The sequence below is a fragment of the Chiloscyllium punctatum genome, chromosome 39 (genome assembly GCF_047496795.1).
Source record: "Chiloscyllium punctatum isolate Juve2018m chromosome 39, sChiPun1.3, whole genome shotgun sequence".
NCBI lineage: Eukaryota > Metazoa > Chordata > Chondrichthyes > Orectolobiformes > Hemiscylliidae > Chiloscyllium > Chiloscyllium punctatum.
In genome coordinates this window covers 42,144,042-42,161,561 of record NC_092777.1, presented here as the reverse complement: position 1 = coordinate 42,161,561, position 17,520 = coordinate 42,144,042, and the positions used below count along the sequence as shown (strand labels likewise).

The 17,520-nt window shown below is 43.4% G+C and overlaps 1 protein-coding gene across 3 annotated transcripts in view; it reads left to right on the top strand.

The window, feature by feature from the left end:
* kif19 (kinesin family member 19) overlaps nt 1-17,520 on the top strand; it is a 232,949-nt gene that overhangs the window by 199,633 nt on the left and 15,796 nt on the right. For all 3 annotated transcript variants that reach the window (XM_072558545.1, XM_072558543.1, XM_072558542.1), the window contains exons 15-17: nt 2,950-3,113; nt 15,385-15,490; nt 16,582-16,708. In XM_072558545.1, the coding sequence (XP_072414646.1) occupies nt 2,950-3,113; nt 15,385-15,490; nt 16,582-16,708 (397 nt within the window). The remainder of the gene's footprint in view (nt 1-2,949; nt 3,114-15,384; nt 15,491-16,581; nt 16,709-17,520) is intronic.

Below are 17,520 nucleotides of genomic sequence, written 5' to 3'. Positions count from 1 at the left end.
TGAGGCAGCAGTGCTAACCACTGAACCATCATATAGCTTTTGGAATTGAGCGGCTTGCTTGGCCATTTTAATCACATCGTTATGGTTTTGGAAACACATAAAGTCAGATCAGTTGGAATGAAATACTTTCTTCCTTAAAGGACACTTGTGAACTAGATGGACTTTTATGAAAATCAGTGATAGTTTTATGGTTTCCATTACTGGGGCTACCTTTCAGTTCTAGATTGTTTTTAATTGAAGTTAAATTGCACCAGCTGCTGTGATGGGTCTTGAATTCATATCCCCAGAACATTTGCCTGAGCCACTGGATTATTAGTGCATTGACCATTGTGCTATCTTTTCCTACTGAATCCATTAGCACATAAAACTGGATGGAGTGGTTAATGAAAAGTTGCCCGCACCTATTTGCGCGATTCAAAAAGCTCCAAAAGCTCTGATATAGCGAGCAGAAAGCATGCATTAAGTTACAATCCCAAAATATATCACCTTCCACATTGGTAAAGGTAAATAAGTCCATGTGCAGTACCTATGCCTGCAAATAATTGCATTTACAAAGAGCCTGTTTGAAATCGCATCACACAATTGGTTTCTTTGAAGCTCGTGCTGGCTGAATTCAGGAAAATCTGGTTGACATGCAACTGAACAAGTTACCCTCAAATTGATCACTTGCTGGATCACATCTAACAAGTAATTTTTAAAAAGTTAATGCTCTGAATCCAGAGCCATGTATTGCATATATGTTTCTGCCAATCCCACATTCACAATAATATATGCAGTTATCTCTGTCCGACCCCTTCTCTGTCTTCTCTAACCCCTTGCCCAGTTTCTGTGGTTACCCAACCCCCTCAGTCACAACATCTACAGTCTTGATCACTTAACTACATCTCAGCCCCTATTCCATTCAAGTTTTAAATTCATGTCCACACCTTGCGCATTTGATTTCATTTCAGCCCAAGGCTCAATATGGGTGTGTCTTAGGCCTGAGCATTTCAGATACAATGATTATTCCCTGCACCCTGATCAAAAAATGAAGTCAGCTGATCTTCTGGGTCAGAAATTCTAAAAATTACAGTTCATATTGATCCTCAGCAATTTATTTTAGCAGCAATGAATATGTTACATATCCTGCCAGATACACAAAACATGTGTACATACACTATGCTAGAAACAATACAAGCATAAATTTCCATCAATTAAAGATTAAGTGTATCATTTCTCTGCACTTGTCAAGTATCTGGATAGAAAAATCTGGGTAGAAATTACAAAGAACAGTATGAGTAGAATTACTGTTCTTTTATCCAACAGTAGAGCTGCCAGCACTTACTTTCCTTATAGAAATTCAAAAATTGTGTTTTACTCAATCTACTGCTTCTTTGGCATTATTTAGATTCCAACCCCTAGTACTTACATATGTTTTTACAGGTTGCTTCATTATACATCTGCTGGATTATTTGGATACCCTGAGAAAGAAGCTGTATTTACCCTGGCAAAACACCAAATCCTATTTCAAATCAAAACCAAACAGTCATGACTGGGACTATAAATTATTCAACTGTCAGGAATCCCAGGAAATGCAATGATAATAATCTATGCATTTATTCCTTCTATTTGTTTCAATCAGGATCTGAAGATATTTCTGTAGCAGTCACAAATCCTTTGCACCAGAGATATGACATCATGATAGCTTCTATAGTTGTGTGATGAAAAATACAAACACCTTTTTTTTTGTCACTATCACTGTTCTGTCAAAACATGCTACAAAATTCAAGTCTGCTCTAGATATTCTCTGAGGTTGAATTTCTCTCCTCTAAGCAGATGCTTGGTCCCTAATAATCAATATTGGCCAATTTCTAGCCATTTTTTAAAAATCGCATCCATTCATGAGGTGTGGGTGTCATTTATTGCTGATTCCCACTTGCCTTTAAGATGATGTTGAACCGCTTTTTGCTGTCCATGTGATGAAGGTGATGTTGTGAGGAGAGAGATCTTGAATTTTCACCAGTTGCTGATGATATGGCACCATAATGCTTCCAAGTAAAGATGGTGTATAACTTTGAGGGAAACCTGCAGATGGTTGGTATTCACAGTGTCTGCTGCATTTGTCCTTCTCGATGATATTTGTCATGAGATGTCAGGATGCTGTTGAAGGGATCTGGCAGAGTTGCTGCATGCATCTATTAGGTGACAGATCAGTTGCCAGTGAAGCAGGCTGCTTTGTCCAGGTGGAAGGGCTTTGGGTAGTGAGGAAGTGAGTGATAATAATCTCTGACCTGCTGCTGTGACTAGTCCAGTTCAGTAGTGAAAAGTAGTGAGAGGAAGTAGTGAGAGATGACAATATAGATCTAAGTCAGGATATTGTGTAGCATGAAGGGGAACTTGCAAGTGGTGGTGTAACTGTTACTGGAGGGAGTAGAAGTTGAAGGGGGTGAAGGACTCAATGCAGTACTGGCACTGGCCACTATTCCCACAGTGGTGTTACTGGAAGGCTTCTGGTCTGATTGTCTGGATGCTGCCATTGGCAGGATTTCTGATTTGCTATGATTTGATTCAGTGAGGCACCCAAGATGTCCAGGTAAGTGTCTGATTCCATTACAGTAACATTGAGCCTCCCATGAAAAGACAGTATGGGTCTTCCACAGGTTGTCCATTGATCATTGTCACTGTAACTAGATCCCATCCCAAATTATATATTAATCTATAAACCCTTTATTTAAGAAACTAATATAATACTAGAATGAAATGTCATTAGAGTTAAATATTTTATCTTGCATAATAATTCAGCAGGTTTTTCTGGATCAAAAACAAACAAATTATCACAGTTATGGGAAGTGTCTTAACTGTTAGTTTGTGGAGCACAGAGAAATTGAAAAGCCATCTCTATTTGCTTTGGTTAATCTGCTGCTTGTAAATACAGCAATCATTCAGATTGATAATCTCTCTGACTCCCAGGATGGTTCGGTCACAAATATGGCCCAGAGGCTGAAGGTGGGAGAGCTGGTGCAGGATGTGGACTCTGATCAGGAAAGTGTGAGAACAATTGGATCTGAAAAGCCTTATCCTTGGCGAAGGAGTTACAAAGATGTGTTACCACCACTGGTACCAGAGCCGGAAAGGTAACGTTAACAGGGGCAATAGGTTAAACCAGTAATCGAGAGGTAATAGAATTCCATTAAATTTATGACTTGCCTAGTTAAATATTTCTTATAAATACAGAAATGGTTGAGTGATATTTCTAAACTTGAATCCTAATTCGATAAATAAGTCACAACAATGATGATGCGTTACAGTACTTGCATGTAGGTGCTGATGGTCAACTGTGTGATCCACAGCAACTACATCTGCAGTAAGTGTTTGCAATTTGAGGAAATCTGCCTCTGAGTTGATGTGCAAGATTCTGAGCTTTGGACACCAGTATATCAAGGAGGGCAACGTTTACGTGGATAATTCAGTACTTTGTTCCAGGAGGTTGTCATACCATTTGGGCTAGCTACTTTTGAATTGGACCGTAGTCAGGGACAGGGAGATGTGACTGCAAGTGAGATAGTTATGTGGACACAGAAAGTAGGGATGGAGGAGTCTCAGCCTCTACAATAGTCCAATAGGTTCATTGTTCTTGCAGTTTATGTGGATCAGAGCAGGGAGTACAGGGGAACCTCGATTATCCGAACGAGATGGGCGGGCACTATTTTGTTTGGATAATTGATTATTCTGTTAATCGATTAAATGCCCCTCTGGGGCTCAGAGTTCTTAAAGTCTGCCCCCCACATTCAACCCTCCCCCCCCCCCCCCCCCCCCGTCCAACGCCACCCCCCTCCCCTTAACACCATCCAAAACATCCCACCGCCCCCAACACCACCCCCCCACCCTCTCCTGCCCCCACCTCTCCCAACCCCATCCAACACCTCCCCCCATCCCTCAAAATGGTCCCCCCGTCCCCAACCCTGTCCAACACCGTCCCCCCCCCGCCCCCATCCCTGTCCAACACTGCCCCCCACCCCTTCTCTGGGGCAGCTGGACTGGACACCAAAGATAAGACTGCTGCTGTTGCTGCTGCCGCTGCCTTTGTGGGGTAAGTCTCCAAATAGCATGTGCGCGCACACACATGCACACACACCTTTTGACTGCAACTTTTTGACAGGTTCCATCTCTGCCCTGTACAGGTCAACAGTGGTCAGATTATCTGGGGAAGGGGGTGGGGGTTTAGTGTATACCCCTCTGTAGAACTCCAGGGAAAGTGTGGAGAGAGAGAGAGAGGGCAGGAGGTCAGTCATTGGAGACGGTGCCTGTTTAATCACTGGAATCAAAAGACGCAATCACTATTGGAAACAAGTCTTTGATGTGATGTTTCTATCTGGACCACGAGATCTCCTTCGGATAATCTGATTTTCGGATAATTGGTATTCAGATAATCGAGGTTCCTCTGTACAGGGTGGATGAGGAAACTGAGCATGGTGCCTTCTTTCAGGGAGCCATTCAAGTAGGTGACTAAAAAAAAGTAGTGGGGAGAAGGTATAAGGGATATTGATAATATTCTGTGAAGTTTAGAGTAGGAATATTAAGATCTTTGCTGTGTCATGGTTAAGGACATCTCCTCAAGGATGAAGAGAAACACTCAGCTGGAGTGGAAGGATCTAGTTGTTGTTATTCATGTGAGTATCTGATACAGAGGCAGGACTGAAAGATTCTGCTGATGAACTATGAACAGCAGAATCACAAAGGTTATAATCTCTGAATTACTACCTGAGGACAAGATAATTGACATAAAGGTAAATAAGATCATAAAGTTGACCACATGCTGAAAGATTGATGTGGGTGAAATGGGTCTTGATTCTTGTGGTGCTAGCACATGTACCAGGGAAGAAGAGAGTGTACACTTTAGACAGTTTTCACCTAACTTGTTCTGAGACCAATGTGCTATACTGTATAAAACCCATTCTAGGATCTTAAAGGAGCTTCATATAAAATAGTGAGAGAGAGGTCACATGAGGACAAATTGGAAAGTTAAAGAGAAAAGTGATAGACAGTAATGCAGGATTGTGATACAGGTCGTGAAAACCAGTGTGGGATAGGAAGGACAGAGCATATAAACATGAGTGTGTTGGCAAATATGGTCACAGTAAGATAAAATGGCTTTAAACTCACAGAGAGAATGAAGGGTTCAGATGAAGGAATATTTCGTCATTCAAACATAAAAGTTGAGGTAATAGAAAAATATACTGATATGGTTAAACAGAAGCTGGTGGGACAGGAGGGGACAAAGAGTTTAACAGTATTAGAGCAACAGAACAAGGCATATTCAGGGAATAGTAGTTAAAAAAAGTTAAAATTGCAAGATGGAAGGTGGGAAATGAATAATACAGGCAAGTAATATTTTGAAAAGACCAACAGCATAGAAAAACACTTGTAGGTTTGTTAATAAAGAATAACATAAGGACATTTCTGAGAAAAGATCATGACTTTGAAAATCAGAGGTAGAACCAGTATTAGTGGAAATTAGGAATGGGAAGAGTCAGACTGAAAAATCACACAACACCAGGTTATAGTCCAACAGGTTTATTTGGAAGCACTAGCTTTCAGAGAGCTGCTCCTTCATCAGGTGGTTGTGGAGTATAAGATCATAAGACACAGAATTTATAGCAAAAGTTTACAGTGTGATGTAACTGAAATTATATTTTGAAAAAGACCTGGATTGTATATTAAGTCTCTCATCTTTTAGAATGAACATGTTGGTTTCAGTTCTTTCATATGTAAATCATAGAACATTTAAAAGTTACATTCTCGAGTGAACTTTAACAATTGGTGTCATGTCAGCCCAGATAATACATTGAAGGTGTGAGCTGCCCTGTGTAAGACTGTCTGTGCCACAATGGTCAGACTGATTCTATTCCAAAAAATGGATTTACAGAATTTTTCATGGATTCATGCAGTTTTTGAACAAAGTAAAATTTAATTCTGCAAGTACAAATTGACTACACAAACGTATATGTGTATGTGTGCTGTGGGTGTGTGTGTTTGGGGGTGGGGGGGGGGAAGTTATGAGTGTCGGTGACAGAGTGTGTGTATGTGTGTGAATGTGAGTGTAAAGGGTTATAAGTCTGTGAGAGGGTGCATATCTGAGTGTGGGAGTGTATGTGTGAGCGTATGAGAGAGGACCTGCATGAGTGTATGGGTCTGTAGGTGTGTGTATGTGTGTCTGTCTGTGTGTATAGTGCAGTGGGGTCACCTATAGTGTGACATGAGCCCAAGGTCCGGGTTGAGGCCATCCCCATGGCTACCGAACTTGGCTATCACCCTCTGCTTGGCCATTTTGTGTTGTTGCCTGTCCGCGTTGGAGGATGGTCACCCAAAGTTCTGAGGTTGAATGTCCTGGACCACTGACATGTTCTCTGACTGAGAGGGAACACACCTATCTGATTGTTGTGTGGTGTCCATTCATCTATTGCCATGGCCTCTGCTTGGTCTCACCGATGTACCATGCCTCAGGGTATCTTTGCCTGCAGCGTATGAGATAGACAACGTTGGCTGAGTCGCATGAGTACCTGCCACGTACAAGGTGGGAGGTGTCCCCAGGCGTAATGGTGGTATCTGTGTCAACACCCTGACATGTTTTGCAGCACCTATCATGATAGGAATGTATGGAGTGCCCTGAAAGCCGGGCAGTTTGTTACAAACAATGATCTGTTTGAGGTTTGGTGCTTATTTAAAGGTGATAAGTGGAGGTGTGGAGAAAGTCTTGGTGAGGTGCTCATCCTCATTGATAATGTATTGCAGGCTGTGAAGGACATGGCATAGGGTTCCTGGGAAGTACTGGATTACGAAGGGTGCCCTATCGGTTGCAGCTCTTGTCTGTCTCCTGAGGAGGTCATTACGGTTTCTTGCTGTGGCGGAACTGGCGTCGATGAGTTGAGGATAATACCCTGTTCTTATGAGGACACCCTTGAGAGCTTCCAAGTGCCCATCACATTCCTCCTCATCTGAACAGATCCTGTGTATGCATAGGGCTTGTCCATAGGGGATGGCGTTTTAATATGTTTCGCGTGGAAGCTGGAGAAGTGTATCATTGTGAGGTTAACTCTGGTTTGCAGTAAGTAAGGTGCTGAGGTGCCCATCCTTGATGGAGATGCATGTGTCCAAAAATGATTCAGATAGTAGAGTGTAACCCGTGGTGAGTTTGATGGTGGGATGAAACCCATTGATATCACTGTGTAGTTGTTTCAATGACTCCTCGCCATGTGTCCAGAGGAAGAAAATGTTGTCAATGTATCTGGTATATAGTGTTGATTGGAGGTCTTGCATAGGGAAGATGCCTTGTTCGAACCTGTGCATGAAAATGTTGGCATATTGGGGTGCAAATTTGGTCCCCGTGGCTGTTCCTTGTGTGTGGATGAAGAATTGTTTGTCAAAGGTGAAAACATTGTGGTTGAGGATAAACAGGATGAGTTGTAGGATGGTGTTTGGAGATTGGCAGTTGGTGATATTTAGTACTGAGGGTGTTGCCTCGATGTCGTCATTGTGGGGGATGCTGGTGTAGAGTGCTGAAACGTCCATTGTGATGAGGGATGTTCCCGGTCGGACTTGTCCATGGGTGCTGAGTTTGTGTAAGAAATCTGTAGTGTTGCGACAGAAGCTGGGTGTCGCTTATACAATTGGTTTCAAGACGCTTTCAACATAGCCAGAGAGGTTCTCACACAAGGACCCATTGCCTGATACGATGGGACATCCTGGTGTGTTGGCTTTGTGTATCTTCGGAAAGTAGTAGATGTCACCTACATGAGAAGTATGTAGGATGAGAATGTATAGGGAACTCTGAAGGACTGTATCCAAGGCCCTGATCAATGTGTTTAGTTCACAGGTGTGCTGTTTGGTTGGATCGGCCGGTAGTTGCCTGGTATTCCTGGTTGTATAGTTGTTGGTACACTTCCTTGCGGTAACCTTTTCTATTCTGAATGACGATGGCTCCTCCTTTATCTGCTGGTTTGATGAGAATGTTGTGATATGTTTTGAGAGCATGGATGGTGTTGCGTTGTAATCGGGTGATGTCTGCTCTACCTTGTGGATATGGCTGATGAATCTTGCATTTACATGTCAAGCCCAGGACAGTGGCCCTCCGATGGAGTCCAACTTGACTCCTTCTTTGGTCACTCCTCTACACATTGATCAGGGCCTTGGATCCAGTCCTTCAGAGTTCCCTACGCTCCCCACCGCCCCATCCAACATGCTTCTCATGTAGGCAACTTCTACTGCCTTGCAAAGATACACAAAGCCAACACACCAGGACGTCCCGTTGTGTCAAGCAATGGGACCCTGTGTGAGAACCTCTCTGGCTATGTCGAAGGCATCTCGAAACCCATTGTACAGGGGACTGCCAGCTTCTGTCACAACTCAACAATGACATTTTCTACAAACCCACCAACTCCCACCGCTACCTGAATTACACGTCCTCCCACCCTGACTCCTGCAAAAATGCTATCCCTTGCTCCCAATTCCTCTGCTTCCGCCGCATCTGCTCCCAGTTCCACCATAGAACATACCAGATGGCCTCCTTCTTTAAAGACCGCAATTTCCCCTCCCACGTAGTTGATGATGCCCTCCAGCACATCTCATCCACGTCCCACACCTCTGACCTCGAACCCCACCCCTTCAACCGCAACAAGGACAGAATCCCCCCTGGTCCTCACCTTCCACCCAACCAACCTCCACATACATCACATCATCCTCTGCCATTTCTGCCACCTACAAACAGACTCTACCACCAGAGATATATTTCCCTCCCCACCCCTATCCACATTCCGTAAAGACCGTTCCCTCCGCAACTACCTCATTAGGTCCACGCTCCCTAACAATCCACACTCCCCTCCTGGCACCTTCCACTGTCATCACAGCAATTGCAAAACCTGCACCCACATCCTCCCCCTCACCTCCGTCCAAGGCCCCAAAAGAGCCTTCCGCATCCATCAAAGTTTCACCTGCACTTTCATGCATGTCATTTACTTATCCGTTGCACTGGATGCGGTCTCCTTTACATTGGGGAGACTGGGTGCCTTCTCGCAGAAAGCTTCAGAGAACATCTCTGGGACACCCACTCCAATCAACCCCATTGCTCTGTGGCTGAACACTTCAACTCCCCCTCCCACTCTGCTGAGCACATGCAGGTCCAGTGCCCCCTCCATCGCAGCTCCCTTACCACCCAACGCCTGGAGGAAGAATGCCTCATCTTCCGCCTCAGACCCTCCAACCCCCATGGCATCAATGTGGATTTCACCAGTTACCTCATTTTCCCTCCCCCCCCACCTTACCCCAGTTCCAAACTTCCAGCTCAGCACGTCTTCATGACCTGTCCCATCTGTCATTCATCCTTCCCACCTATCTGCTCCACCCTCCTCTCTGACCTATCACCTTCGCCCTCACCTCCATCCACCTGTTGCACTCTCAGCTACCTTCCCCCCAACTCCACCCCCCTCCCACTTATCTCTGCATCCCCGAGGTTCCCAGCCTCATTCCTGATGAAGGGTTTTTGCTTGAAATGTCGATCTTCCTGCTCCTCAGATGCTGCCTGACCTGCTGTGCTCTTCCAACATCATTCTAATCTTGATTCTGATCTCCAGCATCTGCAGCCCTCAATTTCACCTTTTTGTCACATAGTCTACCATTACACACTACCTATTGTTAACCACTAACAGTCTCCATTAACAGCTATTCACCCTCCCAGCCAGATCTTATCCTTTGTTCTTCTTTCTCTTTGGGCTCATTCCTCACCTATTGTTTCCTTCTTACTTTGTGGGATAGAGTTCAAACTGGAATAGACTGGAATTCATGAGTGGCGAAAATAGCTTCTTTTATACAGCAATCACAGCATTGACTGTGCGGAGTTTGCACGTTCTCCCCATGTCTGCGTGGGTTTCCTCCGGGTGCTCCGGTTTCCTCCCACAGTCCAAAGATGTGCAGGTCAAGTGAATTGGCCATGTTAAATTGCCCATAGTGTTAGGTAAGGGGTAGATGTAGATGTAGGGGTATGGGTGGGTTACGCTTCGGCGGGGCGGTGTGGACTTGTTGGGCCGAAGGGCCTGTTTCCACACTGTAAGTAATCTAATCTAATCTAATCTAATCTAATCTAAAAAAAGTTCAAGGTGGCAACAGAATCCTGAAATATAGTTCTTACAAGAGCCCCTTTATACATAGTTCTTATATCTGTTAAAGTTCCATTACTATCATATTACATTTTTATTGGAAGTACAGAAAAAAAACAATCCCTGTGGAACACCACTGGTCACCGATCTCCAGCCTGAATACTTTCCATCTACCACCACCTTCTGTCTTCTATGGACCAGCCAATTCTGTATCCAGACAGCCAAATTTCCCTGTATCCCATGCCTCCTTACTTTCTGAATCAGCCTATCATGGGGAACCTTATCAAACGCCTTGCGAAAACCCATGTACACCACATCCACTCCTCAACCTTCATCAATGCATCTTGTCACATCCTAAAAGAATTCAGTAGGATTTGTGAGGCATGACTTGCCCCTCACAAAACCATGCTGACTATCTCTAATCAAACTATGGTTTTCCAAGTAATCATAAATCCTGTCTCTCAGAATCCTGTCCAATGCTTTGCCCACCACTGACATAAGACTGACAGGTCTGTGATTCCCAGGATTATTACTTTCCATTTCTCGAACAAGAGAATAACATTTGCCATCCTCCAATCAACTGGTACTACTCCAGTGGACAAAGATCATTGCAAATGGCGCAGCAATTTCTTTCCTCACTTCCTGTAGTAACCTAGGGTGTATCTCATCCAGCCCAGGGTATTTATCTATCCTTATGTTTTTCAAAATTTTCAGTACATCCTCCTTCCTAACATCAACCTGTTCAAGCATATCACTCTCTTGCTGACCTCAGAAACGTCAAGTTCCTTTTCAGTAGTGAATACTGAAGCAAAGTATTCATTAAGGACCTCCCCTACTTCCTCCGACTCGAGGTGCAAGTTCCCTCCACTATCCCTGACCAACCCTACCCTCACTTTAGCCATCCTCTTGTTCCTCACATAAGCGTAGAATGCCTCAGGGTTTTTCTTAATCTGACCTGCTAAAGCTTTTTCATGCCCCCTTCTAGCTTTCCTAAATCCATTCTTTAGTTCCTTCCTGGCTACCTTGTAACCCTCTAAAGCCCTATCTAATTCTTGCTTCCTCAACCTGAAGTAAGCTTCCTTCTCCCTCTTGATTAGCTGTTCCACATCCCTTACTATGGAAACTCCACATCCCTTGTCACCTAAGGTTCTTTCAACCTACCACTCTTTCCTTGCCTCAGTGGGACAAACCTGTCCAGTTCTATCAGCGGGTGCTGCTTAAATAACCTCCATATTTCTGTTGCATTTCCATGAGAATATCTGTTCCCAAGTTAGTCGCCCCAGTTCCTGCTTAATAGCATTGTAATTCTCCCTCCCCCAATTAAATACTTTCCTATATCGTCTGCTCCGATCCCTCTCATGATAATACTAAAGATAATGGTGTTGTAATCACTATCACTGAAATGCTCTCCCACCAAGAGATCTGACACTTGACCTCGTTCATTGCCAAGCATGAAATCCAATATTGCCTTCCCTCCAGTTGGCCTATCTACATATTGCGTCAGGAACATTTCCTGGACACACCTGACAAAGACTGCTCCATCCAAACTATTTGACTAAGGGGTTGGTTCCAATCAATATTTGGGAAGTTGAAGTCACCCATAACAACAACCCTGTTACTTCTGCACATTTCCAAAATCTGCCTCCCAATCTGCTCCCCCATGTCTCTGTTGCTATTGGGGCGTGTATAGAAAACTCCCTATAAAGTGACTGCTCCTTTGCTGTTTCTGACTTCCACCCATACTGACTCTGTAAACAAACCCTCCTCAACAATCTCCCTTTCTGCAGCTGTGATACAATCCCTGATTAGCAATGCCACTCCTTCACCTCTTTTATTGTCTTTCTATTCCTTTCGAAACACCTAAACCCTGGAACATCTAACAGCCATTCCTGTCCCTGGATATCCAAGTCTCTGTAATGGCCACAACATCATTGCTCCAAGTACTGAACCATGCTCTAAGTTCGTCATGCTCTGAGTTCGTCACCCTTATTCCTGATACATCTTGCATTAAAATAGACACACTTCAACCCATCACACTGGATGCACCTTTGCCCTGTCAAGTGCCTATCCCCCCTCACAGACTCTCTGCATGCTGTATCTGGCTGCTCAATACCTACTCCACCATCTACTTTGTAGCTCAGGTTCTCACTGTCAACTCCGCCCCCCCCCCCCCCCCAGCAATGTAGTTTAAACCTTCCTGAAGAGCTCGAGCAAAATTCCTGCCCAGAATATTAGTGCACCGCCAGTTCAGGTGCAACTCGTCCTTCTTAAACAGGTCCCACCTTCCCTAGAAGGTTTCCTAACGATCCAAAAATCTGAAGCCCTCCCTCCTACAACCGTTTTGCAGTCATATGTCCATCTGTACTCGCCATCTATTCCTCACCTCACTAGCATGTGGCACTGATGGTAATCCTAAGATTTACCTCTACTCCTCCTTCCTTTGAGCTTCCAACCTAACTCCCTATATTCTCTTTTCAGGTCTTCCTCCCTTTCCCTATGTCATGGGTACCGATGTGTACCATGACTTCTGGCTGGTCTCCCTCCCACTTAAGACTAGTATTTTAAGTTATATTTATTAACACATCGGGTAAAAACAATGACTGCAGATGCTGGAAACCATATTCTGGATTAGTGGTGCTGGAAGAGCACAGCAGTTCAGGCAGCATCCGAAGACCAGTAAAATCGACGTTTCGGGCAAAAGCCCCCACCAGTTCATTATATTCATTAATACTGGGTTCCCATTCATTCATTCATAACCCTTTTCTAACCTGTTATTCACTATAACACGGTTATACTTTACTATCATAAGATAGACCAAATTTAAAACAACCCTTTTCAAATCCATTACTGCATTTTCACACCTCATCAGGCCTTGCTACAAGCAGTGTTTACTTCTAAATAAATGTAGCATACAGAACAATACCAGCCCCATCAAGTCTCCATGAAGCATTATAATATTAATCAGCCCATACCAACCATCTCTTGGACCTGAACAGATTCCCCAATTAGTATTTACCTGTTAAATACTTTTTAACTGGGCCATTGTCCCTTTTGGAAACTGACAAAACGGCGCTTCCATAAAATTGTTCGAATGAATGAAACTTATACCAACAAACTGGAAATAAATCCCACAACCCAGCTGCAGTAATCAATTTAATAATTTCTAACTTTCTTAGAGCATATAGGACTAGCATTTTTACTAAGATTTACAAATTTAAAAGGACTAACACCCCTTCGAATTATGCAAGCAGACCGGCCAGACTATTAATTCCATCAGAAGTAGCAGTCAGCATTTAGCACGTTTTAACCCATCACCTGTCTCCGAGGACAGAAGCTGTTCTGGGACCTCTGCTGTTTGTGAGTTTTATAAATGACTTGGATGAGCAAGTGGAAGGGTGGCTTAGTAGGTTTTGCTGTTGATATGAAGGTTGGTGGAGTGGTGGATAGTTTGGAAGGCTGTTGTAGGTTGCAACGAGACATTGACAGGATGCAGAACTGAGCTGATAAATAGCAGATGGAGCTCAACTTGGAAAAGTGTGAAGTGATTCACTTTGGAAGGTCGAATTTGAATACAGAATATAGGGTTAAAGGCAGGATTTTTGGCAGTGTGGAGGAACAGAGGGATCTTGGGGTCCATGTCCAGAGATCCCTCAAAGTTGCCATCCAAGCTGGTAGGTTTATTAAGAAGGCATATTGTGTGTTGGCTTTCATTGCAGGGGGAGTGGGTTTAAGAGCCTCGAGGTCATGCTGCAACTCTATGGAGCCCTGGTTCATCCACACTTGGAATATTGTGTTCAGTTCTGGTCGACTCATTATGGGAAAGATGTGGAAGCTTTAGAGAGGGTGCAGAGGAGATTTACCAGGATGCTGCCTGGACTGGAGGGCATATGTAAGGAGGAAGGCTTGAGGGTGCTAGGGCCTGTCTCATTGGAGCGAAGAAGGAGGAGAGGTGACTTGATAGAGGTATACAAGATGTTGAGAGGCATAGACAGAGTGGATAGACAGAAACTTTTTCCCATGGCGGAAATGTCTATCACAAGGGGGCATAATTTTAAGGTAATTAGAGGAAGGTATCGGGACGATGTCAGAGGTTGGTCTTTACTCTGAGAGTGGTGGGTGCGTAGAATGCACTGCAAGGAGTGATATTAGAGTCAGATACATTAGGGACATTTAAGCGACTCTTGGTTAGGCACATGGATAATAGTTAAATGAAGGGTATGTAGATTAGTTTGATCTTAGAGTAGGATGAAAGGCCAGCACAATATCGAGGGCTACTGTGCTACTGTTCTATGTTATATCTCACACCCCCTGCCCCCACCCTATCTTCTGCATATAAATCAACATTTTCCTAGCTACCATCAGTTCTGAGGAAGGGTCATTGGAATCGAAACGTTAACATTGACTTCCTTTCACAGATGCTGCCAGACCTGCTGAACTTTCCCAGCAACTTCTGTTTTTGTTTCTGATTTACAGCATCTGCAGTTGCTTTTTTTAAATGTGAGTTTATTCACTTTGGTCATAAAAATAGATGAGCAGAATACTTTTAGAAAGTCTTGATGTTCAGAAAGGGTGTGATTGTACAAGGACCACAAAGGTTTGGCATGCAGGTTCATCAAGTAATTAAGAAAGAAAATAGCAATGGTATTTGAGTAAATTAAGAAAGAATCTTGCAACAAGAGCGTGGGATATAGGGAGCAAGTGGGAAACCCAAGGTCAGCCATGATTGTACTGCATAGTGGGGAAGATTCGATGGACCATCTAGTCGTCTTCTGGTCGTATTTCTTCTACTTCCCTGCCACTTCTTGGGAGGGGCAAATCCTGCCATTAGACTGACTTTCAACTGTTGCCTGTCAGGCATTTACAATAGGATCTATTCATCAACTTATAGAGAGACTTTAAAAAAGAGAGACAAAAAGGTGCAGCCATCCAAACTGGACAAATGAAACATCTCACAACTCTATGAAAATGACAAAAAGCTCTTTGACATTTTTTTAAAATTTAACATTCTAATCCAAACCTCACCAGGATTAAATTTTGGTTTTGAAACTTTTGGCCTTTGATCCCTGAAAAACTAAGGTCAACTTTTCTATGAGTTCATGAAAATTCAGAAACTTTGGAGGCAAATATCATACACCAGCTTTTACAATAGATCAACTTTTGCATGCATTTTTACATTATCTAATTGATTAGAATTGACGACAGTGACAATTTCTCCTCAGTGTTTATTTATTTTAATGTTCTTCCTTTGACATACCAGTGACAATAACAGAGTGTTTAAAAGCAGCCCACACGGTCAACAGAGAAAGAGTTCAATGGTGATGACACCTCCTCCAATCCAAGTGAATGGAATGCTAAACCAAGAGGTGAGTTGGTGCACAAGAGTGCAACAGGTTCTGGCACAGCATCCATTTCAAAGACTTCAGTCTCAAAACCACGTTCCCAGAAACCCGTATAACTTGAAGGCTATGACTTTCTGTTCACCAGTGTGTTAACATTGCAGGAATGAATTCTTCAGATATAAGGTCATGCCATTCACTTGGCGTGGGTAACATTTTTCAAGTCAATTAATTTAGTGTTGAACGTGAATTGGGTATGAATCGGTTACCATGGCAGGAATATTGTTGCCATGGTATTCTCCAGTTCATACGCACATCTGCTTTTTTTGCTAAGATTAGCAAACGGTAAAATACACCTGTATGCTAGAAAGGAACATTGCATCACATGTCAACCAATTGACCCATAGAGCCTGCTCCACTATTCTAAATCCCAAATTGCTACCTTTTTCCCTTTGTGGTCACCTAGCTGTGCACACTTCCCTAATTATAGAGTCATAGAGAGGTACAGCACGGAAACAGACCCTTCGTCCACTTCATCCATACTGACCAGATATCCCAACTTAATCTAGTCCCACTTGCCAGCACCCAGCCCATATCTCTCCAAACCCTTCCTATTCATATACTCATCCAAATGCCTTTTAAATATTGCAATTTTACCAGCCTTCACTACTTCTTCTGGCAGCTCATTCCATACACATACCACCCTCTGTGTGAAAAAGTTGCCCCTTAGGTCTCTTTTATATCTTTCCCCTCTCACCCTAAACCTATGCCCACTAGTTCTGGACTCCCCCACCACAGGGAAAAGACTTTGTCTATTTATCCTATCCGTGCCCCTCATGATTTTATAAATCTCTATATCGTCACCCCTCAGCTTCTGATGCTCCAGGGAAAACAGCCCCAGCCTGTTCAGCCTTTCCCTTTGGCTCAAATACTCCCTGGTAACATCCTTGTAAATGTTGTCTGAACCCTTTCAAGTTTCACAACATCCTTCTGAGAGGAAGGAGACCAAAATTGCATGCAGTTTTTACTTTGGATCATATTGTATAATAAAGTGATACAAACAAAACGCGAATTAAATGTTAAATCTTTTACTTGTTCCACTGCAAATCTTCCTTCAGACAAATCAACAGGAGAGTTTGGTGAGCTTTAGTGAGATGAGCAGTGCCAGCAGCCATTTAAACTCATCACCTGATAGCACGGAGAATTTTGCAGATAACCGACACAGCCGGACAGAGTTCCTCAAAGGTATGAAGACTCAATGTGGAACTTTGTAGCCGTGATATATTTTGGATAGCTCGTTCATAGTTAGTGTTGAACCAGGTTGATGGTTCTCTTGCTGGGAGAGCAATATGAAGAGAAATGGCTGCAAAAAGAGAGCAGGTTGGCACCTGGTGACCTCTTCCTCACCTTGGGGTTCCTGATGTCCTAACTCAGTTGATAGATGAAAATGATTATCCAGATTTTTCTCCCACTACCAAAAGGTATCAACAGAGAGCAGAGTAAAGTGGTAGGGAGGGCTATTATGAGATACAAACTTCTGATAATGCTATTGGACGTTTTCTGTTCCGAGTGCCCACGTTCCCACTACCGACACAACCAACAGGAATCTTAGCCCCTTGACTCTTCCATCTTTAGTTAAACAATGGGCAGCTAGAAGACTGACTGATTTCTCTATGTGCTGTGGTGCCCCTGGCTTTTGTTTCGTAAGTGGAATTGCAGTGGGATTGCTGTAATAAGGTTACTAAGCATTGAGAAGCAGAGAAAACCTGGCAAGTGTTCTCTCTCCACCTAGAGTAGGTTCCTCAATCTTGACCATTCTCACTTCATGCAATTATTTATTTACTACCCTGAAAACATCTTCTTTTTTCATTTTTGACTCCATTTCCTTTTGGTTGGTTTAGTGCAGTGCAGTTAAATTTTATTAGAAGCTGCCTCCCTCCATATTGGCTGGAATCCATTCTGCTACATAAAATTACCAGCTGGAAGGGAAGAACAACCCGCTAGCAATTCTGGTCAGAAGCATTATGGAGCATTGCTGAAATAAATACATAGTGCAG